The sequence below is a fragment of the Centruroides sculpturatus genome, unplaced genomic scaffold (genome assembly GCF_000671375.1).
Source record: "Centruroides sculpturatus isolate CEXI.00-Female unplaced genomic scaffold, Cexi_2.0 scaffold258, whole genome shotgun sequence".
Classification (NCBI taxonomy): Eukaryota; Metazoa; Arthropoda; class Arachnida; order Scorpiones; family Buthidae; genus Centruroides; species Centruroides sculpturatus.
This window is the reverse complement of record NW_019384607.1, coordinates 527594-551474: the sequence shown is the minus strand read 5'-3', so window position 1 is coordinate 551474 and position 23881 is coordinate 527594. Positions and strand designations below refer to the sequence as shown.

General features: G+C 28.9%; 1 protein-coding gene across 1 annotated transcript; it reads left to right on the top strand.

Annotated features, from left to right (window-relative positions):
• The first annotated feature begins 481 nt into the window (after positions 1-481).
• Positions 482-17666, top strand: LOC111625174 (nose resistant to fluoxetine protein 6-like). Its single transcript, XM_023368237.1, has 14 exons — positions 482-767; positions 3355-3599; positions 4327-4447; positions 5726-5807; positions 6736-6815; positions 8304-8397; positions 9593-9676; positions 9739-9910; positions 10100-10179; positions 14537-14647; positions 14793-14916; positions 15383-15569; positions 15817-15959; positions 17472-17666. The coding sequence occupies exons 1-14, from the start codon at positions 482-484 to the stop codon at positions 17664-17666; spliced, it is 2004 nt and encodes a 667-aa protein (XP_023224005.1).
• The last annotated feature ends 6215 nt before the right edge of the window (positions 17667-23881 follow it).

Genomic DNA, 23881 nt, shown 5'->3' with positions numbered 1-23881 from the left:
TATATACTGTAAAATATAATAATATGCCAAGTTTTGTAAATATATTCTTAAATTTCCTTATTGTATGTGTATACTTCAGCTATTATTTTGTCTCTCGGATGTCCGGCATCCAGTTGACTGTGGCCGTGTAATACCTATTATACTATTTAATTATAATCGAAACATGACATTTTATAAATATATCAAGAAAATACTTGAAAGCTTGTATGCATATCTGAAAACAAAATCATTAAGCACTATTACTCTATATAGTATATTGTTTTAATAATGCTGTCGTCGTGAAATAAAACTGCACTATTGTTTATTGTTTGTAGAATATAAACTGGTAAGAGTCATAAATTACTTCAATAAATTTCCTTTTGATTAGAATCTAAGTTTTTAAAACTTCAGGAAAAGGTTTTATAATTTTTACACCAGGTAACATATTTTATTGTCATTTAAATTTATGAGTTCATATAGAAAAGACGTAAATATTCCGATAATGGAGTTTAAGAATTTTCTTATTTTCTTAGTATTTCTGGCTATAACTCAATCTTACGCGATCTCCAGCAGCCGAAATCCTGACGACAATGATGAAATAGAACAGACCTTGATGACGATACGAAATGCAGAAGTAAAAATGAAACATGCTTTGAAGTCTATCATAAAACAAAGTCTACCTTACGTAATGAAGATTTTCGAAGAAGTAAATGTATCTTCATCTTGTCTGAAGGCTTCAACGCACTTCCTGAGAGACTTGATAAGACTAAAAGGATGGACATATCAATGTAAGTATTGCAAACTTTTTAACTGATTAATAAATAAATATAAATAAAACAACTTGCTTGTACGTATGCTGTAGTTAATAAACATTAGATATACGGAAGCGTTTTAAAAGGACTCATTTAGCTTGTGATTTTATGATGGCAAAAAGACATTGAAACTTCTTCACAGAACGTGATAATAAGATCTTATTTAGGACTCCATGAATTTTTGGTATCGAAATTACTTAGTATAGTTAAATTTTAAGATCGTTATAGCTACTATAAATATGATATCAAATTTTAAATTATTATTGAAAATAGTATTAAGTATTTTAGTTTATAAACTAAATCTATTTAGTTGAAGAACAAATGGAATTAATTTCATTTTTCTTATGGTTAATTAAACGTATTATACTTTGAAATTCAACTTAGTGTAATTTTCATAACGTATAATTGAAATTACGTAATATTGCGTTAATATTGAAATTATTATTTGAATGTAAGTTGTTTGAATAAATAGAATTATTCAAGTCAACCTGAAACGTGTAAATTGAACAATGGAAAGTAAATTATCTATAAATAAAAATCTGAAGGGAAAACATTTTATCTAGTAAATGTGTATTAAAATAACACAATGATAAATTATTGGTAATTGTTCTTCTGTTTTTTAATAACGTTTCCTGACTGTACTTGACACTCAGCAAGTTTTTTCAATTAGGATACTCTTTTAAATATCCTGTAACTTTTGTTATTAAATAATTTAAGATTTTTTAATCGAAGTATTATTATACTGATTTTGAATTTTGTAACAAAATTTATATTTTAAACACTTGAAATAATATGAATAAATTTTGCTAATGTGATAATTTCAAAAAAATTTTATAATATGTTGCAAAAAAACAATAAAATATCCAAAATTTCCTAGAACAATATTTAAACCACTTAAAATTATAATTCGAAATTAAATATATTTTGTTTTCAATCTGTTATTATAACGTATATTTTTAAATTTATTTTTAACCTAATAATATATTTGGTATTTTATAATGCAAGTGCAAGTCAAGCTGGTCTCATTATTATAATGATATATGAAAGTGATAAAAATTTTACAGTACGTAATGCTGTATAATATATCTATGTTTATATATATATTTATTAGACTTTTAGCTTTGTTTTACTTATTAATTTAAAATTTCTTTCAAATATTTAATTTCTTATGTAATAATATTCGTCTGTGTTCATTATGAACTTATTTAAACGTCGTATTAAAACCTTATTGATTCACCTACAGTTTATGATGTGGTATCATTTAAGTTTTAAGAGTGTTTGAATTTTGCATTTTGCTTTTCTAAAAAATATTTAAAAGCTGAATAAATTAAACATAAGTTCATTTTTTTATTTTTCTAATAAATTTTTATTATCTGCTTCCTCGATTCTTCATCACTCTCCTGTGTAACTAGCAATAAGTCATTTATGAAAATCTATTGTATTCGTGAATTCAAAATATATTGATTTTTTTGAATAAAATTTAATTTCAGATAAATAAAGTTAACATTTTTAATTTATATAATTGTTGAAAAATCAATTAAATTTTATATTAAATGCGGAAATTTTGTTGAAATTTTGTAATTAGCAATTAAGTCGCAAAATAAAGTTTAGTTTCTCTTTTTCTTTTTTAGACTACATTATTTTTTTAATATCTGTCGCTTAAAACATGAACAAATTATAAAATCTATAATGCTTGCATCTTACATTTTAAGTAGCTATATTCCACTTATTATACTCTCACTCTCTTTCTCTTCTTTTTCTATAATTTATTTAGTATAATTGATTTTCATTTCCATTCTTATTCCAAACTTGCCGTCGATTAGAAAACAGTCTGTTTTACTTTCACTTAAATCATTTTAGTAAAATTAGGTTCAGTTGGAATAGTTTTATACCTACGCTAGAGAAGGCTGTCGTCTTAAGGTCTTCAAGCTTGCCTTTGTTTACCATTAATTATCGTTTTCGTGGTTCCTGCTGCGTCTCCAAAGGTACTGGATATGTTGAATACACGTCAGTACAGTCTTTACCGTACTTCTTCGTCCCAAAGACAATTTATTACTTGATATTGTTCAGACTTCCTAACATTAAGAATATATATAAGAATATTTTTAAACTTAAAAAACTATAAAACAAATAAATGGATATCAGTTCTCAAATTATTGCAACAATTTAAAAAATAATATACCTTTTTCTTCAAGTAATCATTTTAATCTAACGATGTTTGAAACAAACAAAAAAGAAATATAGTCAAAATTTAGTAGATAAATGTTTTCCTTGAAATGTTTACAATTCAGCCTGAAGTAATCAAAGAGCCAAAATTACTGATTTACGTAAAAAAATATTAAGTAACAAGAAACAGAGAAAATGAATTTTTCGCAGCTTAAAGTGCAGTTTGTGATGGAGTTAAATTAACCTAAACTTTCGAAACTATATTTTCAATAAAAGTTAAATTTATCTTATTACATATATTTAAAATAATCATAATAAATTATAAAGAAACATATAAAAATATTTTTTACAATAAAAATAATTATTTTGTTTTCTAATACATATTTTAAAATTTCAGTATTGGATTCTATAGGAAAACCGGCTGCCGGAATTCTTGGAGGGAGTCCTTGGTTTCGGGGAGATTATGATCAATGTTTGGATATTGTAACTCACTTCAGTAAGAGAAAATCTGCAAATAAAGAGACAATTCGAGGAAAATTTTGTGCCGTGTCAATGAAATTTCCTTCGTTTAATCAGGAAACTATAAAATTAATTTCTAGATATGGAAATATTTCTTTGATACAGCTAATAAGAGAAATCATCGTAAGTTTTCATTCAAATATTTTATATGTTGTTACCATTAATCGATGTGTAAACTCATGAATCTCTATGTAAAATGTTTAATTAATGATGCATTCAGAACCATATTAGATTTTTCATCTCATCTGTCAAGAACAAATCTTACCTTTTATTAGTTAGAGTACTATGAAATGGAGTGCCGTAACTAGCCATTTCTGTGCCCTGTGCAAGAATTTACATTTAGGCCCCTTAATTAATTAGGATTTGGAAAATAATAAAACAAATACATGCATTTTGGGCCCCTCTTTCAAGTGGGCCCTGTGCGGGTGCACCTGTTGCACCTGCCTAGTTACGGCACTGATGAAATGGGATGGGTAGAATGGAATCTGGAATCAACATCTGAAAACTAATATTGTATAAATATAAGTTTACTTTGCCTTTGCGAATTTTGTACAGAAGAGTTGTTAATTAAATGAATTCTCATTGAGAAATTCCAAATGAAAATGATCTTAATTAAAACAAAACTGCAATCATTTGTAATTTCAGATAACTGCAAACCGTGGAAACAGAATGCTGAATATATTAGAATTTTTTGTCGTTTTTGTATTTTCTGTCGAAATTAATTCAAACCAATATTTATGATGATAACGAAATTCACGATTTTAAAATAAATTTTAATCTTTTAATTTATATTAATCTTTAGATAATTGCATCTAAATATTAAGTAAATAACAATATAATATGTTTGCAGAAGCCATTAAAATTATCAAGATTATACGAATTTAAAGGAACCATTATTCAGACACTTCGGTTTGATGTTTGCATTCCTAGTATGTGTAACGAGAATGATTTGCAAAGTATTGGACATTGGGGTAATTTCAATTATATAAGCATATATAATATTATATTAATAAGTATAATTTGACAAGAATTCAGTGTTAGAATGTATTAAAATATAATTATTTTTACCGTGTATTTTTCTTTCAGAATAACATATACTTTAAAATGAACCGAATTTTGAACATATTTACCGTAGTCGATCTATAATTATTATAAATGTATTCAACTTTTTTTCTATTATTATTATTTAATTACTTGTAGGCCTATTTGAATTTTGTAATATCTTTCCCTAACCGAAATTACATTTTAACACCTTTGATTGATAACTATTTATGTTACGTAAATTCACAGACAAATGATATACATTTTTGCCTCAATGATCACATCCATCTATTAAGATATATTTGATTTTAGAAAAATTTATTAATCGGAAAACAAACACATGATATAGTTTCATGCTCATATATGCATGAACAGTGACGTATTTAGAAATATTATGCCTTTACCAGGCTCAATATATTCTGGCATAGAAAACTGATAGTGTCACTTAAGCATCGAATGATTGTAATTTATAAATTTAATTCTATATTAGTTGTATTTTTACAGAGTATTAAATATCGAAATAATAAATGGCACTGCTATCGAAAACCCGACATTATTACTACACAAAGAAAATGGTACGATCTGTTAGTTCAAAGTACAGTACATTTATGTGTTAATACTATTCAACCGATATGTTTTATTTTGTCCCTACATAAACTTTTAATTTGCACTAATTCCGAAATAAACCATTACGAATTGTTTGTACATAAAACTATATTTTCCCCTTATTTTATTGCTATTGTTAATATTTCGAATATTTGCGCTTCTATGCATAGACTTGGTGGGTTTAATGAGAAATCCGTTACAACACATGAATATGAGAAACATGTAATGCTGAGGAAGAATGGCTGAAGCTAATTCTTCTAAGAATATTAGTTACAATGTAACGATAAGTTATTGATTTTCTGGTTCATATCATTATCAATGACGTGAAATAAGCCAGATGCGTGAATTATGTCAAATGACATATAGAAAATGAATCTGTGGTATCAACATTGCACTAAATGATCAACTTAAAAATATTTTGAACTCCCGAAAAAGTGCGAGCTATAGGGCAAATAATTCTTCATAGAAAAGCATTTATAAATTGCCCTTTTATTTCAATATATTATTGCACAGATATGCTCAATGTTGCTTTTTACTAAAATGTATTTTATTTTATTTGCATACTTATTTTTTACAAATATTATAAAAGAGTTTCTTTGCAGTAATAGGAGATCTGTTGCACGTGGATTATTGCAAAACAATGGATGACAAATTAGAAATTTCTATTGCTCAACTGATATGTATGTAAGTTTTTTTTGTTTCAAAATGCTGAGGAAAATATTGAAGAAATAATAAGTTATTTAGAAGTAAATTGTTAATTAATGTTTATCTTCCTAATCTTCATTATGAAGTTCCATAAAAATAGAAATACATCATATTTTACACAATTATATTATTATAAAATTACAAATTGATATTTAGATTTAGTAATATGTAATTAACTACATAATTTGTAATTTATGAACTTCTATCTTTATTTTATTTTACTCTTCAGATTTGACGAGTCAAAACGAAATATTTTTATTCCGTATATGCATACATTCCGTATTTATGGACAATACATAGGCCTACATTCCGGAATATCCATATTATATATAGCGGAAAATAAACTAAACTGAAAATATTTCAAATATTAACATAGTGCCTGATACCTATTAGCAGTGTTTTAAAATATATTATTATTGAAAATTGTTAAAATATCACGCATCATTGAACTATGTAGTGATAAATCTTTTGCTTAGAAATGATATTTCTGATATGAATCAGAAATATCATTTACCAGCAAAAGTTAATATGACAGTCAAATAAGTCAATATGACATTCGAATCCCTGAAGTCACATTCTGCACAACTGATGTCAAGTATGAGATCTGAAGATATGGGGGAGGGAAAACACCGCAGCTACGGAGTTCGGTGTGTTTTCTTTTAACGAAACTTTCTGCCTTACAAAACTGAACCTGCAATTCTTTCTGCGATCACTTTTCTAAGTTTCGGATATACCATACCAGCCCGCAGTCATGCATTATTCTAATCGTTTCGAGCTGCAAATCTAAATTTTTATTATGTTGTGTACATTATTATTAATTGACTTAAAATTAAATGTTTGATCTTATAGTTTTTTTTATTATTTTCTTTATTTTATAATTATTTATTGAAGTTATTTTATCGTTTAGCATCAGTTTTGGATTGTTTCTAATTTGGGTTTCGCTGGCTGCTATATTGGAAGTGCTGACCAAGTATACGTCATCCAAAGGTAAGAATATCCTCAGACAAATATTCTGATTGGACATTATAAATGAATATCAAATTTTAGCAGTTTTGATGAAAGCATTTGTTTATTTCTAATTCTGGATATGAAAAGAAAATAATTTACAATGAAAAATCTTAAGTAATATTTTAAAATTGGTAACATAACAATTTTGTTTTCTACTTTATTATTTGTTCCAATTAAATACAATTAAAAATTGAGGATTCTACAATATTTCTTTTTCAAAATCTTTTACAATTATTAATCTCAATAAAAATTACGATGAAGTCATATAATCCTGACGGATATAGGCCGATATATTAAGCGAATTATGTAATTGATGTGAATAGATTTAGTAAATGAATAATTCAATATATAATGCAGTCAAACGCAGACAGCCACATTTAAAATTAATATAATTTATATAAATTCATTTATATTATAGTAGACTTTCGCTAATCCGGTCATTCCTTGCACGGGCAATGTCGGATAACCGAGTGTGTATAAGCCTAAATGTAATGAATGACTTAACTCGTCTCCGTGGATACTGATTTATTTGAAAACTGGTGGTCAAATAATACGATGTTCTAAAATGTAATACAGTACTGTACATAGAAATGAATCTCGAGTAAACGGAAACACAATTAACCTTTATATGAAATTACGCTAGAAAATATGCCGAATAATTTAGAGGCCGGATTATCGATAGTCTCCTGTAATTATTATTTCACGTATTATATTTTAAATGTTTTGTTTTTATTTTATAGGAATGTTACTGAACTTTATCCTATTGGCATCACCTTCTAAATCAGCCAAAAAACTATTTTCTGTCGATTTACCAACAAGTACAAGATCAATTTGTGGATTGAAATTTTTTTTTCTCTGTGTATTTATATTTAGTCACGAACAATTTTTTTTAATCTACTGTTTTGCAATAGGAGGTATTTCTGTATTTTAAACAATATGTTTTTTTTCAATTATTTTCTTTTAATATTTCCATTTTACTATTTAATTTAGAGATAAATTATTTTTATTTTATAGACATATTTACTTTATTTTTTAGAATAATAATAATAATAATAATAATAAATTAAATAAGTTATTATGCAAGCATTAACCCATTTAATAAAATGGTAAACAATATTTTGAGAAGCAAGTTAGTTTTCTTTTCTGAACTATTACAATTCTGATTAAGAGTACGATTTAATATGAATTTAATATATAAAAGTGCAAATTGTGTTTTATTGATCTGATAAGGGTTGAGTGTGTTTTCTTTTAACAAAACTTTTTGGCTTACAAAACTGAACCTGCAATTCCTTCTATGATCACTTTTCTAGATTTCGGATATACCACACCTACCAGCAGTCATTCATTATTCTAATCGTGTCGATTCCTATACTGTATTCTTATTTGGGTTTATAATAACTTTTCTATACAATATTTTATTAATTATATAATATAATATTCAAGTAATTATTTAGGGTTTCCTTTCAGAAAAATATTTGTCACTATTTCACTTACTCGAAAATATCTTTTACGAGATATTCCTGCAAGTATTCGTCATAATTGAATCCTTTTTCTTCTTCAGGTAAACATATTTAAAGTATTTCACTCGTTTAATAATTACTTTTTAAAGAATTATAATTAATTTAAGTAAATAAGAATTTTGTAACAATTTGACATTAACAAGAAACTTGCAGAATATAAATTTTTGTTTAATACAAAAACATTTTTGTATTTTGTGGGAATTGTTATCTTTAAAAATAATATAGATGTACTAGCTGTTACCCGTGACTTTGCCCCCGCGGATTTTGCAAGAAAACGCCATTTATATTCAGTAATTGTCATAACACCTACCGCTGAGAATGATGAGAATTGCTGAGAATCAAACGAACTATTTTCAATTTGATCAATTTTATGAAACGTTTATAATTGTTCTGTAATCGAACCAATACGCAAGAACAAATTTAAAACGGTTCGGACATTTGGTTAAAAGATCGAAATATATAAAATTATTTATCACAATGTCTGAAATATTATAAATTTAATACACCTAATTACTCAATGGAGACTAAACGTAGTTGAAAACAAAAATCGCATCTAAAATAGAAAAGTGAATTTTTAAAAGATATTCACAAAACGTTTTATATGCAGTTTTTATTAAAATTAAACTACTTCTTGTTACTTCTGTGTCATTTCAAAAATTCATTAGAGCTATTCCTCAAAGCTTTATACGCACTTCACATTTGGTATTGAGGAAATAAACAATTCTTTGTTCATTATTACTTGATGTTTTCCACCGACGAACAAAACTATACGTTATTTTTGTTTTTTTATATATATTGAGGGAGTGGACAATGTTACTTTTATTAATAGAAAAACAGTTACTAACTAAACCGCAAGTTTGGAAAATCCTTCAAAGAGAATTGCTGACTGAATTAGAAAACTAAAATGTGGGGTCACAAATTTTCGGATGTCAGAAAGGTGTTTTAATTATCGGAAATGTTCTAACCGATGCGAAATAATCTGTGATATCGAGAAATATAAATCTCACTTTCACTTCCGTTGACCAAGTGTTTATATAATATTAGGGAAATACAAAACAATGATTAATCTATGATTTAGGAAATTTGAATGCTTTATATCTAAGATAAAATATAAGAGTAAATTTAAATATTGTTTTGAAAAAAAATATATTATTATTCAAATTTATATTTGCGATCTCATTGTATAACTATTTCTTATCCTGGAAATTGTTAATGAAAACTTTACTTTTTTAATAGTGGATTTTTAACATTCCATTCTCGAGAAACAAATCAAAGACCAATTATTTATTATGTTCAGTTTATAATCAAACGAATAAACAGGTAAGAGCATTATGTTAAGTACAACAATTTTTCACAAATATATAATTAAATTAACGTTACAGATTAACTCTTCCCGTTATGTGTTCGTTGTTATTGTGTATTGTTTTACCTCTTCTCGGAGATGGTCCTCATTCGCAAGTGCTCGTTGATCATGGGAAATTACTGGAACGGAATTGGTGGATGTACGTAATTCACGTACAAAATATATTTGAAAGAGAATCATTCAGTTCGAATGTAAGTGTAATTTTTACAAATTTTATAAAATAGAAGCAATTTTGGATAAAGTATAGAAAATATAATTACTGTTAGAATATATANGTAGAATTACTGATAAACTTTGATTTCTAATCGTTCGATCGTTAAACTATTGTTTCGCAGGACCATTACTCAGCTGTTATTTATTGAAGTTATTTTATCGTTTAGCATCAGTTTTGGATTGTTTCTAATTTGGGTTTCGCTGGCTGCTATATTGGAAGTGTTGACCAAGTATACGTCATCCAAAGGTAAGAATATCCTCAGACAAATATTCTGATTGGACATTATAAATGAATATCAAATTTTAGCAGTTTTGATGAAAGCATTTGTTTATTTCTAATTCTGGATATGAAAAGAAAATAATTTACAATGAAAAATCTTAAGTAATATTTTAAAATTAGTAACATAACAATTTTGTTTTCTACTTTATTATTTGTTCCAATTAAATACAATTAAAAATTGAGGATTCTACAATATTTCTTTTTCAAAATCTTTTACAATTATTAATCTCAATAAAAATTACGATGAAGTCATATAATCCTGACGGATATAGGCCGATATATTAAGCGAATTATGTAATTGATGTGAATAGATTTAGTAAATGAATAATTCAATATATAATGCAGTCAAACGCAGACAGCCACATTTAAAATTAATATAATTTATATAAATTCATTTATATTATAGTAGACTTTCGCTAATCCGGTCATTCCTTGCACGGGCAATGTCGGATAACCGAGTGTGTATAAGCCTAAATGTAATGAATGACTTAACTCGTCTCCGTGGATACTGATTTATTTGAAAACTGGTGGTCAAATAATACGATGTTCTAAAATGTAATACAGTACTGTACATAGAAATGAATCTCGAGTAAACAGAAACACAATTAACCTTTATATGAAATTACGCTAGAAAATATGCCGAATAATTTAGAGGCCGGATTATCGATAGTCTCCTGTAATTATTATTTCACGTATTATATTTTAAATGTTTTGTTTTTATTTTATAGGAATGTTACTGAACTTTATCCTATTGGCATCACCTTCTAAATCAGCCAAAAAACTATTTTCTGTCGATTTACCAACAAGTACAAGATCAATTTGTGGATTGAAATTTTTTTTTCTCTGTGTATTTATATTTAGTCACGAACAATTTTTTTTAATCTACTGTTTTGCAATAGGAGGTATTTCTGTATTTTAAACAATATGTTTTTTTTCANAAAAAGGCAAAATAAAATATAAAACTCCACATTTGAAATAAACACTTTTATTAATATTAAAAATTACAATTTATTCGAAAAGCAATTAACTAATATGACAATATTTACAATGAGTTATTACTATTACAAGATATATACATAGGCTAAGATACATATAATTTCAAAACTAAAAAAAATTTAATTGTTTAATTTTACAACTTGAGGACGTTTTCTCAGATTGGAAATCACTTATCATTTTAACAAGATTATTTTACAATCTATAAAGTTTATGTGTTTTTGTCGAATTTGAAAAATGACTTTGCAAAGACATTCATCAAAAAGATTATTTTATGATAGAACTAAATATTGATTAAGTTGAATATTAGTAATCTTATGCACAATTGATAACTGATGTTTTGCAATTAAAAAGTATCCCGAAATTTATTAATTATTGTTTGCAATGTGAACCATGAAGCAACAATTACAATAGTAACACATTCAGTAGGCAAAGTTATCTTTCTTCTATCAAGATGAAAAATTAATTCATTAGGAAATTGAACTGCTGTTTCATTTGATTCGAGCCAATTCTGACAAATGATACATTTCTTTTTATTATTTCTTTTTTCCCGTAGTTTCGGGTAGATTTTGGAAGGAAAATTCATTTTGAAATATTGTATAAAATGGGTCTATATTAACAGAATTTAAACATAAATATCATCATCTTTGTATTATAAAATTACAAAGCTTTTAATTCTTAACTTTTTTTTCACTTTCTAATAACTGCTTATAACTGATACAATAATTAGACTATTTTACCTCGCAATTACTGTCTGTAACATTAAAATCGTTTCTCTATGTTAACATTCTGAAACTTTGATAAAAGAAGATAGTCTAAATTGTAATTATCAAACATATGTAGAAAAGCCTCATTTGTTATAATTTGTTATGCCTGAAATGTTTAAGTTGTTAATGTGTCTGGTACAGGAAATGTTGATTTCCACTTTTTAATCCTTAAAATCATCTGACTATGAAAATCAATTTATAAAGTATTTATTGTTTCTATTGATTCTCTCAATTTATCATTAAATCTTTGGTCTTCATAGGCATGGCAATTTTCCACCAATTTATAAATAGATGCAAAAAAGAGCACATAATTTCATATTCTGGAAACATACTGGGATTATCATTTTCGATACACCTTAAAGCAGAAATATTTTTCATTTCATACGCTTTTCAAAATAACCATTTTAACTAGAATCTCAGTAGAAGAAATACTGAAGATTTTGGCTTTAATATAATTTAATATCGCATTATTTTTTACTAAAATATTTACATCGTTTGTTATCGTGTATAAATTCATACAAAAATGCGGTTTTCATATTATTATTATTATTTGTTTCAGCAGATGATGGTCAGTTGGTTTATAGCTGCATTGATGCAATTAACTTTACTTAATGTTGTAATTCAATATATATATGACAGGTATGTTTATTTCATTATATTAAAGTTAATTAAAATAATAATATTAGACTGTTATTTCAATGTTAATTCAATGTTAATTTGACTACTAAGAAAGAGCTTTTCAATTGTCATTTGTTGTTTATTGATGTACAATATCTCAGTTTTATACTATCTCAGTAGAAAAACTGATCACCATGGCGCTTTTGGCGCAACAAGCAACAAATATATTATTTGTTTAAGATATTCATACAATACGCAGATTGTAGCTATGCAGAAGATACAGTTTAACGTTGTATTTATTCTGAAAAGTGTAAAACCCGAAGGTGATAAACAGTTTGTTCAACGATCTACCGTGATAATTGATCTGTGATGTTTCTCATGTACTGTACAATGAGAAAATTTCAGTGTGGAAAAATTCTGTCTTTCGAGACTTACGAGTCAAGAATTTACTGTCTTCGAAACTAACAAAGTTACAGCATGTGCTTGAGAAACTACATCTATAACTTTATGCCCTCGACCTGTAAGTATCAAAATTCAACAACATCAATGTGCCTCATAAACAAGTTGACATGCCAAAATTAATTAAATCTTTACCCCGTCCTAAGATATTAAACGATATAGACTCCAACATAAGGACACACAAACACACACACAGAATGAATTTATTAGCCTTTTTGACGTTTCTAGATTTAGGAGGTCAGAAAACATGGAGCTTTGCTAAACCCCGAATGGCTAAATTTGATGTTATTCCAAAATTTTCCTTGTTATATACATAACATCCAGGAAAGTAAAACTGAAATTTTCATTATTCATTACAAGAATTTTTTCAGAATGTGTGGTGAATTGATACCGCGATTTAATGGTAAAGACCATAAAGTACTGAAAACATGTTTTCAAATTTTATTGTTCGTTTTGAAGGACGTCAAATGTTTTTCTTCAATTTAATTATATTCGAAAATTATTTCGATCTTCAAATATATCCCGTTAGAGGACACATCTCTTGACAATACATTTAAATCGCTGTGTCACTTCGACCCGCAATTTAAATACAGTAGACCCCCTGTAACACGATGGATACGTTCCCTGTTTTATGAAATTCATGTTTTACGATTCTTTAAATACATGATTCAATCACAGCTTGGCACGTATGCAGTTTACGGACTACGGCTGTTTAAAAGGTTTTCTTCCATAAAATTAATCGATTCTAGACTAATTCGACTCAACATTTCCAAAACACGTATAATTTTTTAGGAATAATCCATATAAGCTATGCTATAAACAAAAAATTGTAGGATTACTTACCGAGTGTGCACCGTTCGACAATGCCATTGCTTAATTAAGCTTGTTTTCGTCGTGGAGCGGCGCATCGAACGGCAGGCGCGTGTTTCCTGATAAATTATTTTTCTGCGAAAAATTCGCTGAACTCTGGAAACATCATTAATATAAATATAATTTTATGGCCGTTAAATAATGAATGGTTTTTAGTAGGTCCGCTACTCGTTTAAACTTAATGGTTTGTGCAATATCCGCTATTGGTCTAGATTCGACCAATCCTGTCGCTGTATTGAAAATAGACAGAATGTGGGTCATGATGACCCACCACCTCTTACAAACATTACAAATTTACGCAGACGTCAAGGGTCGCTGTGGGTCACCATGGCCCCAAAGAGCCATTATTTCTTAATGCATTCTGCGAAACTGAGTAACGGCCATACGTTCTTTTAAATAATAACAAAGAATATAGGAAGCTACTGTGAGTCACATTAGTATTAGTAAAACATAATTATTAAGGATTCGGCAGATCATAATAGAAGGTGTGCGGGTGAAAGTGTGACAAGCAACCTCTCCCAGGATATGGTATCTTTTTTACATTCATATAATTAGGCGTCATTTACTCCAGTGAGATTTTCGTATGTTATTTATTCATTTAGGATATTTTCTTACAGATGGCCGAAAAGTGGAATCGTGGTTACATCAGCCTTGATTCTTACAGGAATTGCAACAGATATAAGTGATCTTTATACAGGAAATTATTATGCAGTAGTTAGTAATGCTAAGTAAGAATAGTTATAAATATATTCTGATTATTATAAATACGAACATTTAATATTTTTCAATTATGCCGTGTTTAGAAAATTATCGTTTATTTCCATTACTTAAAATCATTTTATTGCTTTTTACAATATTAAAATATTTTTTTAGTAAGTTGTTAGAATACAGAAATCATCATTACGTTTTGCCATGGTTTTCTCATATGTCTACGTATTTTCTTGGTGTACTGTTCGGATGTCTTCTGCCAAAGAATAAAACTGTCAGATTTCAGAAGGTATTTTTCTATTATTTTATAACCATTTTTCGATTTTAATATTTTAAAATATAACATATATTTTGAAATGCAAATTAATTTATTATTATGATTATAAGTGAAAAGTAATTTAACAAGTTTATTCACGTATAATTAAAAAAGAAAAGTTTTGCTTATAAACAAATAGTTTAACCTTGATAAACCCGACTCGATTGCCTGTATCACTAAATATTAAATTCATATTACTTATTCTCGTTAAAGTAGTTTACATATTCAAACACTAAATTTTGTGTTCCGTTATATTGTCATACATTTGTAAAATGACTTTTACGCATTTTCGTCAGTATTTAGCCTACATTGAACGCTTTTTGCCTTTGAAACTAGTATAGTGAAAGAATTTTGATATTGGCAGTTTCTTCGTTTTAAAATAACTGAAATTACTTAAAAGGATAAATGGAATAAATAATAATTTATATAATTTTTACAGAAAACACTTATCGTCCTTTGGATTGCTTCTCTTGCCCTGTTGGGTCTATCAATATTCTCCTTATTTAAGTTGAAAAACGAAGATTCTCCTAACGAAAACTACCTGATTGCATTTCAGTCGTTTGCTCCCTTGGCGTGGACATTAGGTTTAAGTTGGATTTGTGTGGCATGTATTACTGGATATGGAGGTAATTTCTACTACTTTAGAAGGATTTTTTTTAATGTTTCCATCCTTAATTTTGCATTGTTCTCCGTGACACTAGTTGCTGATATTACGTCCTAACAATACAAAATTTCCATGAAATTCAAACAATAAACTTATTTCTTCTTTATCTGTAGTCTAAATCTAAAAATATTTTATTTCAATAATTTTTCCGGGAGAATATTCGTAGAGAAGTTACGAAGTTTTATTTAACTAATTTAATGTTTTTTTAGGAATGATCAACCGATTTTTTTCGTCGGACGTATTTGTAATATTAGACCATTTAAACATTTGGATATATCTAATACACGCACCGGTAATTTTTTATATTTCTGCAAATATAAGAAATTCGATAGTCCTGACGAAAATGAATTTGGTAAGAAATCTTTTATATAATTTATTTAATTAATTGTTAAATGTTTTAATTCGAATTATTTTATCAGTTTAATATTTAAGTTATATATTGTCAGACAATTAGAATTCATTTTCTGGAATAGAAGAGTACAAATGGAAAAACTTACAAATTACTTGAATAAACTCGAATTTTCTACACTTGAAATATTTCACAAATATTCAGCAATTAAAAAAGAAATAAAAGTAGTATAATGTACAGTACATTTTACACAAGTTTTATGTTCATTAAAAGCGCACGAATCGTTAATTTCGTGTGTATAAAAATATCATACTTTATTAGATTTTAAGACAGTTCTGAAATTTAGTCAATATTTTTTCCCCTTAAGTTTATGCAAATTTAGTGAATTATCAGAGAAACATCAGAATGAGTAATCATTTGAGTGAGTAAAGGCGATTTCATTTCGATCGCGACAACAATTTGTCTTGCAAAATAAGTAGCGGGGGTGTATTTTTGAGAGAAACAAGCAACAAAATTTACAATATCGTAAAACTCACGAGGCATTACAACAGGCCGCGAGTATTGTAATAAACAGTGAAACCTGCTAATATGACCACTGAATGAACCAGCTCAAAGTGGTCATCTTACACAGGTGGTCATTAATAGGTTTTATTGATTGTGTAACTGTATACTGTATTGTGCTTTTAAGAGAATTCTGCAGAAAATTTACGTAATTTATGAAACTCACAGACTATGTGCCCATTTCGTGATTTGAGCAACATTTCCGGAATCGAAGTTACATTATACATAATCATATAATTAATAACATTTGCATTATTTCTGCTGCTTTCCTGAAGAATTGTCGCCGCTTGACAAATTCGTATCGCAGCACGAACCTTATTACCTAAAGATAAGATTTGTTTTCGAAAGCGACAAGTAGGTAGCGAGTATAACAATTTTCTATCCATAAATCATTGGCTATGTGAAACTGTTTTAAGAGTTTGCCAAGTTTATAAGCGTGCGAGTGATACGCTCTCTCCTAAACGACTGTTGAAACAAGTAACATCCCGGCTTTACAGATAAGCAATTCAAGTGATATATTTCAAATTTTAAATGATGATCCATGTGTATAAAGAAATTTTTTTCAAAAATGAACAGTATTTTATGAATTATCATTATGTTGTTGTTATTATTATTATAAAAGTAAAAGGTGGGGAACAACGAATATTAAATTTAAAATGTTTTAGTCTGTCGCCTACAATGTAAATTAAAGTGAAGTCAACAAGTCGAAGCATGTTTAATTTAATTTTAATATTTTCGTTGCATACTTGGTTGCATAAATTATAATAAAAACATAATGATAATTTCTTTAATAATTTCTAGGACAATGAGTGGAACGTTGAAACATTCCATTGTTTTACTTCAACAAAGCAACCGTAAAAGATTTTTGACTCATGATTTAATAAATATGGTAATAACGTATTAAATTTACATTATTTTTCATGAAGTTTTAAATTTTCTTTTCTTTTCTTTCAGTGGATGATATTTTTCTTTGTGCTATTCCTCACAGTAATCACTTCTATGGTTTTCTATGTATTTATCGAGTCGCCCATAAACAATCTGCTTTCCAAATTACTGAAAATATTATCATCCAAGAAAGTGGTTTTTAATAACAAGAACGAAAATAAGAAAATGCAAGACGGGCGCTATTCGGAAAGTTATCATTCTTAAAAATTTCCATGAAATTGTCTGAAAATAACATATAATGGAAATTATCATTTAAATAATTATGCTGAAATATTGTTATATATAAATATAGGAAAATGCATTTGAAGGTAATATATAACAAAATGTAAACAAATAGTAAAACCTAATAAAATTTTGAATTTTATGCTCTTTTTATCTACTTAAAATCTCTTCAATATCTATTATGATTGAGAAATTGTTAAAATCATAAAATGAAACTACAAAAAGATCAATTCTTGGCAAAATGAACCAATAAAGTAAAAGTCAGAAAGTATTTTTAGTTTTTATTAAATTTTGAGTTAGCAAAATGCCATCTCGTAGTTACTTCGACTTAAAGAAACAGTCAGTTCACTCTACGAGAGTTTACAACTTTGTATTTGAGATGTCGAGAAATGCAAAGAAGATGGGTTTTCACCCCTCCGTGTGGATGTCAATGTGTGTAGGGGCAAGATATTTTTATCCACTTTGAAGCACAATAACTCCTGTGCCTTTGGTCGAAAGTTTCTGAAATTTTCCACCATGGGTGTGTATTAGGGCAAAATTTTCAGGAAAATAAGCGCTTTGGTACGGGAGATATGATCCTCAACCTCTTAATATCTCCCGATCCAATCAGAATACAAATGTAAGAGTAGCAATTTTTAAAGACATCCAATACAAAGAATACCAGGAAGTTCAACAACAATGTTATCAACTTTTTTTGTATTGTATAATAAATTTTTCTTCCTCCAAAACACAAATGTTTATTGAAGGAAGCCATATTCTAACAAAATTATATTCTTTCTGTTATGGAAATGCATTTTAATCATCCTTTCTGCCCAACTTCAATTCCTCTTTACATTAAATTCGTATATAATAATTATAAATACAAATCATAAATGATTACTTTTACTAATCATTTTTTTCTATCAGTCACCTTGTTTATATTACAATCAGTATAATCTCTGTTTCAAATATTTGTTTCATTCTCTCTTTTATTCTTTTACATACTATATTTTATTAAACATAATTTTAAATCTCTACAACATTTCTAAAACATATTATATTGAATTATTATATTTAAATATATTACTTAAAGTACAGTATAATATTTATTTAAAATTATTTATTTTTCATAGAATAAAATGAATGTAATTACTTTTTCGGCTCTGCCACATATAATAGAGGGAAAGTATGGCCATCAGTGAAAAATAACCTCTCACGATTTTTACATTTTTGGACTCGATGACCTTGAAACGTCCAGAAATGCAAAAAAGTTGAGGGTTTTTCTGTATACATGAATATTGGTGTGTTGGGGGGCATAATCTTGTTCGCTCACTTTAAAATTAATAACTCCCGTGCTTTTAGTCGAAAATTTAAGAATCTTTGCAGGGTAATTTGTGTGTTAGGAGAAATCGATGCTCTTAAATTTTGGTGGTTAAAGGTCAAGAGGATGGGGAGATAGAGAGAGTCATATGTCATATCTCGAGTAGGATGAAACTTACATGCTATATTGCGCTTTTATGTGGTCCCTAGATTTTAAAAGCATTCGAGTCAATAAATTTTAAATTAATAATTGCCGTTGTATTTCTTTTTGCAGCGAAATACGGTGTTTTATTCCTACCATTGTTTTCAAAACTACATAGCACTGTAGGTGAAACAAATAATTCGTGAAGATCTAAATAAGCAAATCAGGTTGACAGATCACTTCTGTTCCTTTTGATATTAAAAGTTGTTTATTTTATTAATTTTAAGTACTGTCTCCTCACCTGTAAGTTTCTGTTAATCCGGTATTTCATACCTTCAGGTGAATTTACGGTGTTGTGTCAATTCACATGAAGGTGAGAAATTTCGAATTCACTGTGTAATGAGTAAGGGAAAGATTCCTTTATTTCTGAATGGAAAGTTCTAAAATTTTCTATTCCAGTAACTTTACTTTACTTTTTAGAGAATTTTTACTCAATTTTATAAGTTTTCATGTTTTATTTAGTTTTTAAATTTCCAATTACTGTATTTCTAATTTGTATTGAAAAATTTAAATTACACGGATTTTTAATAAGCGATAGGGGAGACCGGGGCAAGATCGGCATGTTAAGATTTACTTAAATTTTGTGTAATAAATACTGCTGTAAACTGAAAAAAACCTTTTGCATATTGTCTNAGTTGCCCCGGTCTCCCCTATATTACGAAATATACTACTGTATAATAAAATTGCAACTGAAATTTTGTTTTTATATCGACAGTGTTTGTTTGTCTTCAAATGCCATTGTTAAAGAAACAATAAAGACGTTGGTAGTATCGATGGTTTAGTAAACATAATTTAATACGATGTAATCATGAATAAAATTCGGAATTGCGAAACTAAGCTTATTTTATATCAGAAACACTTCCTGATGAAAGAATAGAGGAGAGAGATTCGATAGCATGTATAATCTGTTTAGTATAAACCAATTTTTAGTATCGAGTACTACAAATGGAATTATATGTGTTATACTAAACAATGTGTTATACTAAATATGAGAAGCGGGGATTGCTTCACGGGGCTTAATCCTTTTCTCTGACGTCGGTCCGGTGAAGCTCGCTCACAATGGATGGCGTTCTTCTTGTATTTAGTGCGAGTGGAAGGGTTAGCGAGGTTGTCGATAAAGTGTCGACAGTAAACGAGAGAGATTAACCATAGTTAAAACTCAACAAATTTAACGAGAAAATTTCCAAGAAAGGTCTAGGAACAAAGTTCCCGCGTTTCTAGCTACTGATAAACTAACAGACTGAGAGACAGAGCTTACATAAGGTCGGTAAATCATCCTACCTCTTCCAAGTAGATCAAGTAGTCGCGGATGTGAAAGGGAATATCTGTAGTAGCAGGGAGACGATCCAGACGATAAGGTCACAAGGTAAAGAATACTCCTTAGTAAACGATCGCCCCGACGATCGAATGGGCTATCCTCACTAGGTGTGGGAATTTAATCAGATAATCTTCTGTTTTGTAGCGATAACACTCCAAATGTGTCATCGTTGGGCCGGTTAGGGCGATGAGAAACTATGTTGTTAGATTCACACCGTGTAATTGTTTAAATGTCAAATTTCTAACACGTCAACAATTATTTGTTATACTTTGTTTAGTTATACTTTATTTCACAACTTTTTTAGGTCAAGGAAAGGGGAAAGAGACTTGTTTTTTTGAAGACTAATTACTAACTTAAGTTTCCCCCAGAAGATTGTTAACAGTTAAAATACCCTTCCATCGAATCCTATTTTCTATTCCCGTGGGAAACGGATGGAACAAAGAAAATTGTTTTTATAATTCGACTGTTAGCTAAAAATCATTGAAAAAACAGTCTCCCGAATCTCGCAGTTATATCTCGCATATCAGACATATCTTGCTTTTTCTTTGTCTCCGGACAAGCGAGATATAACGACAGGTCACTGTATTTCTTAGTTCATTACTTTCAAGAAAGTCGTCTTTCAAGTACAGTGCGTGATCGGTTAACGAACAGATCGGATAACGAACACTTTCGCGAAAGATTTTTATGTTCGGACTACGAACACGTGATTGGATAACGCACACCCCACAGAACAAACACAAGAAGAAGCGACGTAAAATAATGAATACCGATTGGTCTTCCCTTGTCTTCAGACAACAATTTGAAACTTTTTGGAGCGCGGGAGACGTCGACATCGACGCTCAACCTGGTATATACCGATTGGATAGTATTTCTCCGAACTTTGAAACTCTCCCTTGTAATTCCAGTCTTTTATTTTTTTGACAAAACAATTCTTTTATGTATTCGCGAGACTGTAGGGTAGGCACTAGTTAAGTTTTGCATCTGATTTTCTTTTCGAAACGTGAGAGTATAATAGCAAAGGTAGAGTGTGGGCAGAAGATGCCTAATGTTGCTGGTGAGTATGACGTAAACAGCTCTACAGTAGGCCGCAGTTCAATCTTATTTAAGAAAAATACAATACTCAAGCGCTAATGAAGCAACAAAAATCACATCTGTGAAATAAAGAACATCGAAGAGCTCATTATGGAATCTGAAACTGATCTGAAAACTGATCATTCAAGAGTTCTTGGCGAAGAACACCAAGAAACTCGGCGAGATATGTTTTCTTCTGAAAAAGAGGATTAATGTCGATATCTGCTATTAAGCATCTTTTGAAGTGGGAGGATGTCAGAACAACGGTCTTAGAATGACATCGAAACCAGGTTGAGATTACAGTAGAGAGTCGTTTATCCGAATGAATTTGGGACTGGGGTCGTTCGGTTAACTTATTTTTCGGATAACCGATTATGCACGAAAAAATATATTAACCTATCCCATGTTGAAATTTTTCTCCGTTGCGTGTCACTTCGCGTTGAATTTTCGTCAGTGTTAAGCCTAACGTAAACTTTTAAAAATAATAATTGTGGCTATTGTATCGTTAAAAATTATTTCTTTATTTTGTAGAAACAAAATAAATATATTGAAAAATATAAAAACAAAAAAATATACTTTAGAAGTTGATCTATTATCAAAAGCGTTCGATTCAGCACTATACACAGTCTTCAGAAAAACACTACACAAAAGTGCCAGTGCTGCCTGCTAAAACACACACACCAACAAAAAAAATATTGGAGTAGCCCAAGATAGAGCCAAAGATTGCAGCGCCACAGCACTAGCGAAAATTTAAATTTGCCGACAGGAATGATTTCGGATAACCGACATTTCGGATAACCGACTTTCAGATAAACGACGCTATACTGTAATAGGCTCGATGATCTCTACAATTATAATGCTATTAATTACTTCTGAAAAAATCCTGAAAAAGAGAAAAGCAATCGACATTAGACAGATTCTTTAAGTTCGTTAACCGATCACCCACTTGTACCAAGAAACAACATTATCGGCATATCCAATAATTTTTGCTTTTTTAATTCGTATATTTTTCTCTTTGTACATTTTTCTCTTTGTATTCTACCCATAGCGTCATGCAAGCAATGGGTAGAATAGTGGAAATATTTCATTATTAAATAAAATATATTTGCTGATAATTTGTGCAATATAAACGACTAAATTATTGTAATTATAAATATAACTTCAGACTTCAAAAATATATATAAATGTTACTAGTTATGCTTATAAAATAAAATGTAGTTGCAAGACAATTAACAGGTTCACTGGCTCCCATTGTAAAACAAATCACACCGAATATTCCAACGTGTTTTCAAAAAATAAGTCACTTTTTTACACTGATTAAGAATTAATTATTTTCATTTCAACCAACCTTCATGGAATTATATGATGACATTTTCATCATATAATTCATTGGCAACTATCCGATCGGATTAGTTGGAGATAAGCCAACTTCTTTAGGAGATTTTAATGATATCAAAAATCCATGTTTAATTACTTACATAGACAGTTCTAATAAATAATAATTATAAAAAAATTTAAAAAATTATATAAAAATAAATTAACTTTCTATTTTCTATTATCGATACATTGTGTAGTAATAATACCGTGTTATGAGTACAGTCGACCCCCCTATAACGCGGTAGATACGTTTAACTTTATAAGAATTTCGCGTTGTAGGAATCCTTAAATGCACGAGCCAATCACAGCCCAGCACGTGTGCAGTTTACGGACTACGGCTGTTTGAAAGGTTTCTATCAAATTAATCGATTCTAGACTAATTTAACAACATTTCCAAAACACATAATTTTTTGGGAATAATCCGTATAAACTATGCTATAAACAAAAAATTGTAGGATTACTTACAGAGAGTGCACCGTTCGACGACGCCATTGCTTAAGCTTGTTTTCGTCGCGGAGCAGCGCACCAAACAGCGGGCTCGTTTTCTAATAAGTTATTTTTCTGCGAAAACTTCGTTGAACTTTGGAGACATCATTAATAGAAATAATTTTTATGACTGTTGAATAAGAAATGTTTTTTTCACAAGAAATGTATAAAATTACAGTACAGTACTGTATTAGACTTACGGTACCTAATTTATATACTGTACAGACGATAGTAAACTCAACTTACCCACCTAAACTCTCCGTGTAAGTAGTTCGGCTGCTCGTCCACTATTGGTCTAGATTCGACCAATCCTGTCGCAACACGAGTCGGCGATGACGTTTTACCGCATTTTACGAGTCTCTTTTAGCGTCTTTATACGAATACGGTCGCAATTTTTCGGCCGCGATATACGAATCCGCATTATATGAACCCGCGTTATAGGGG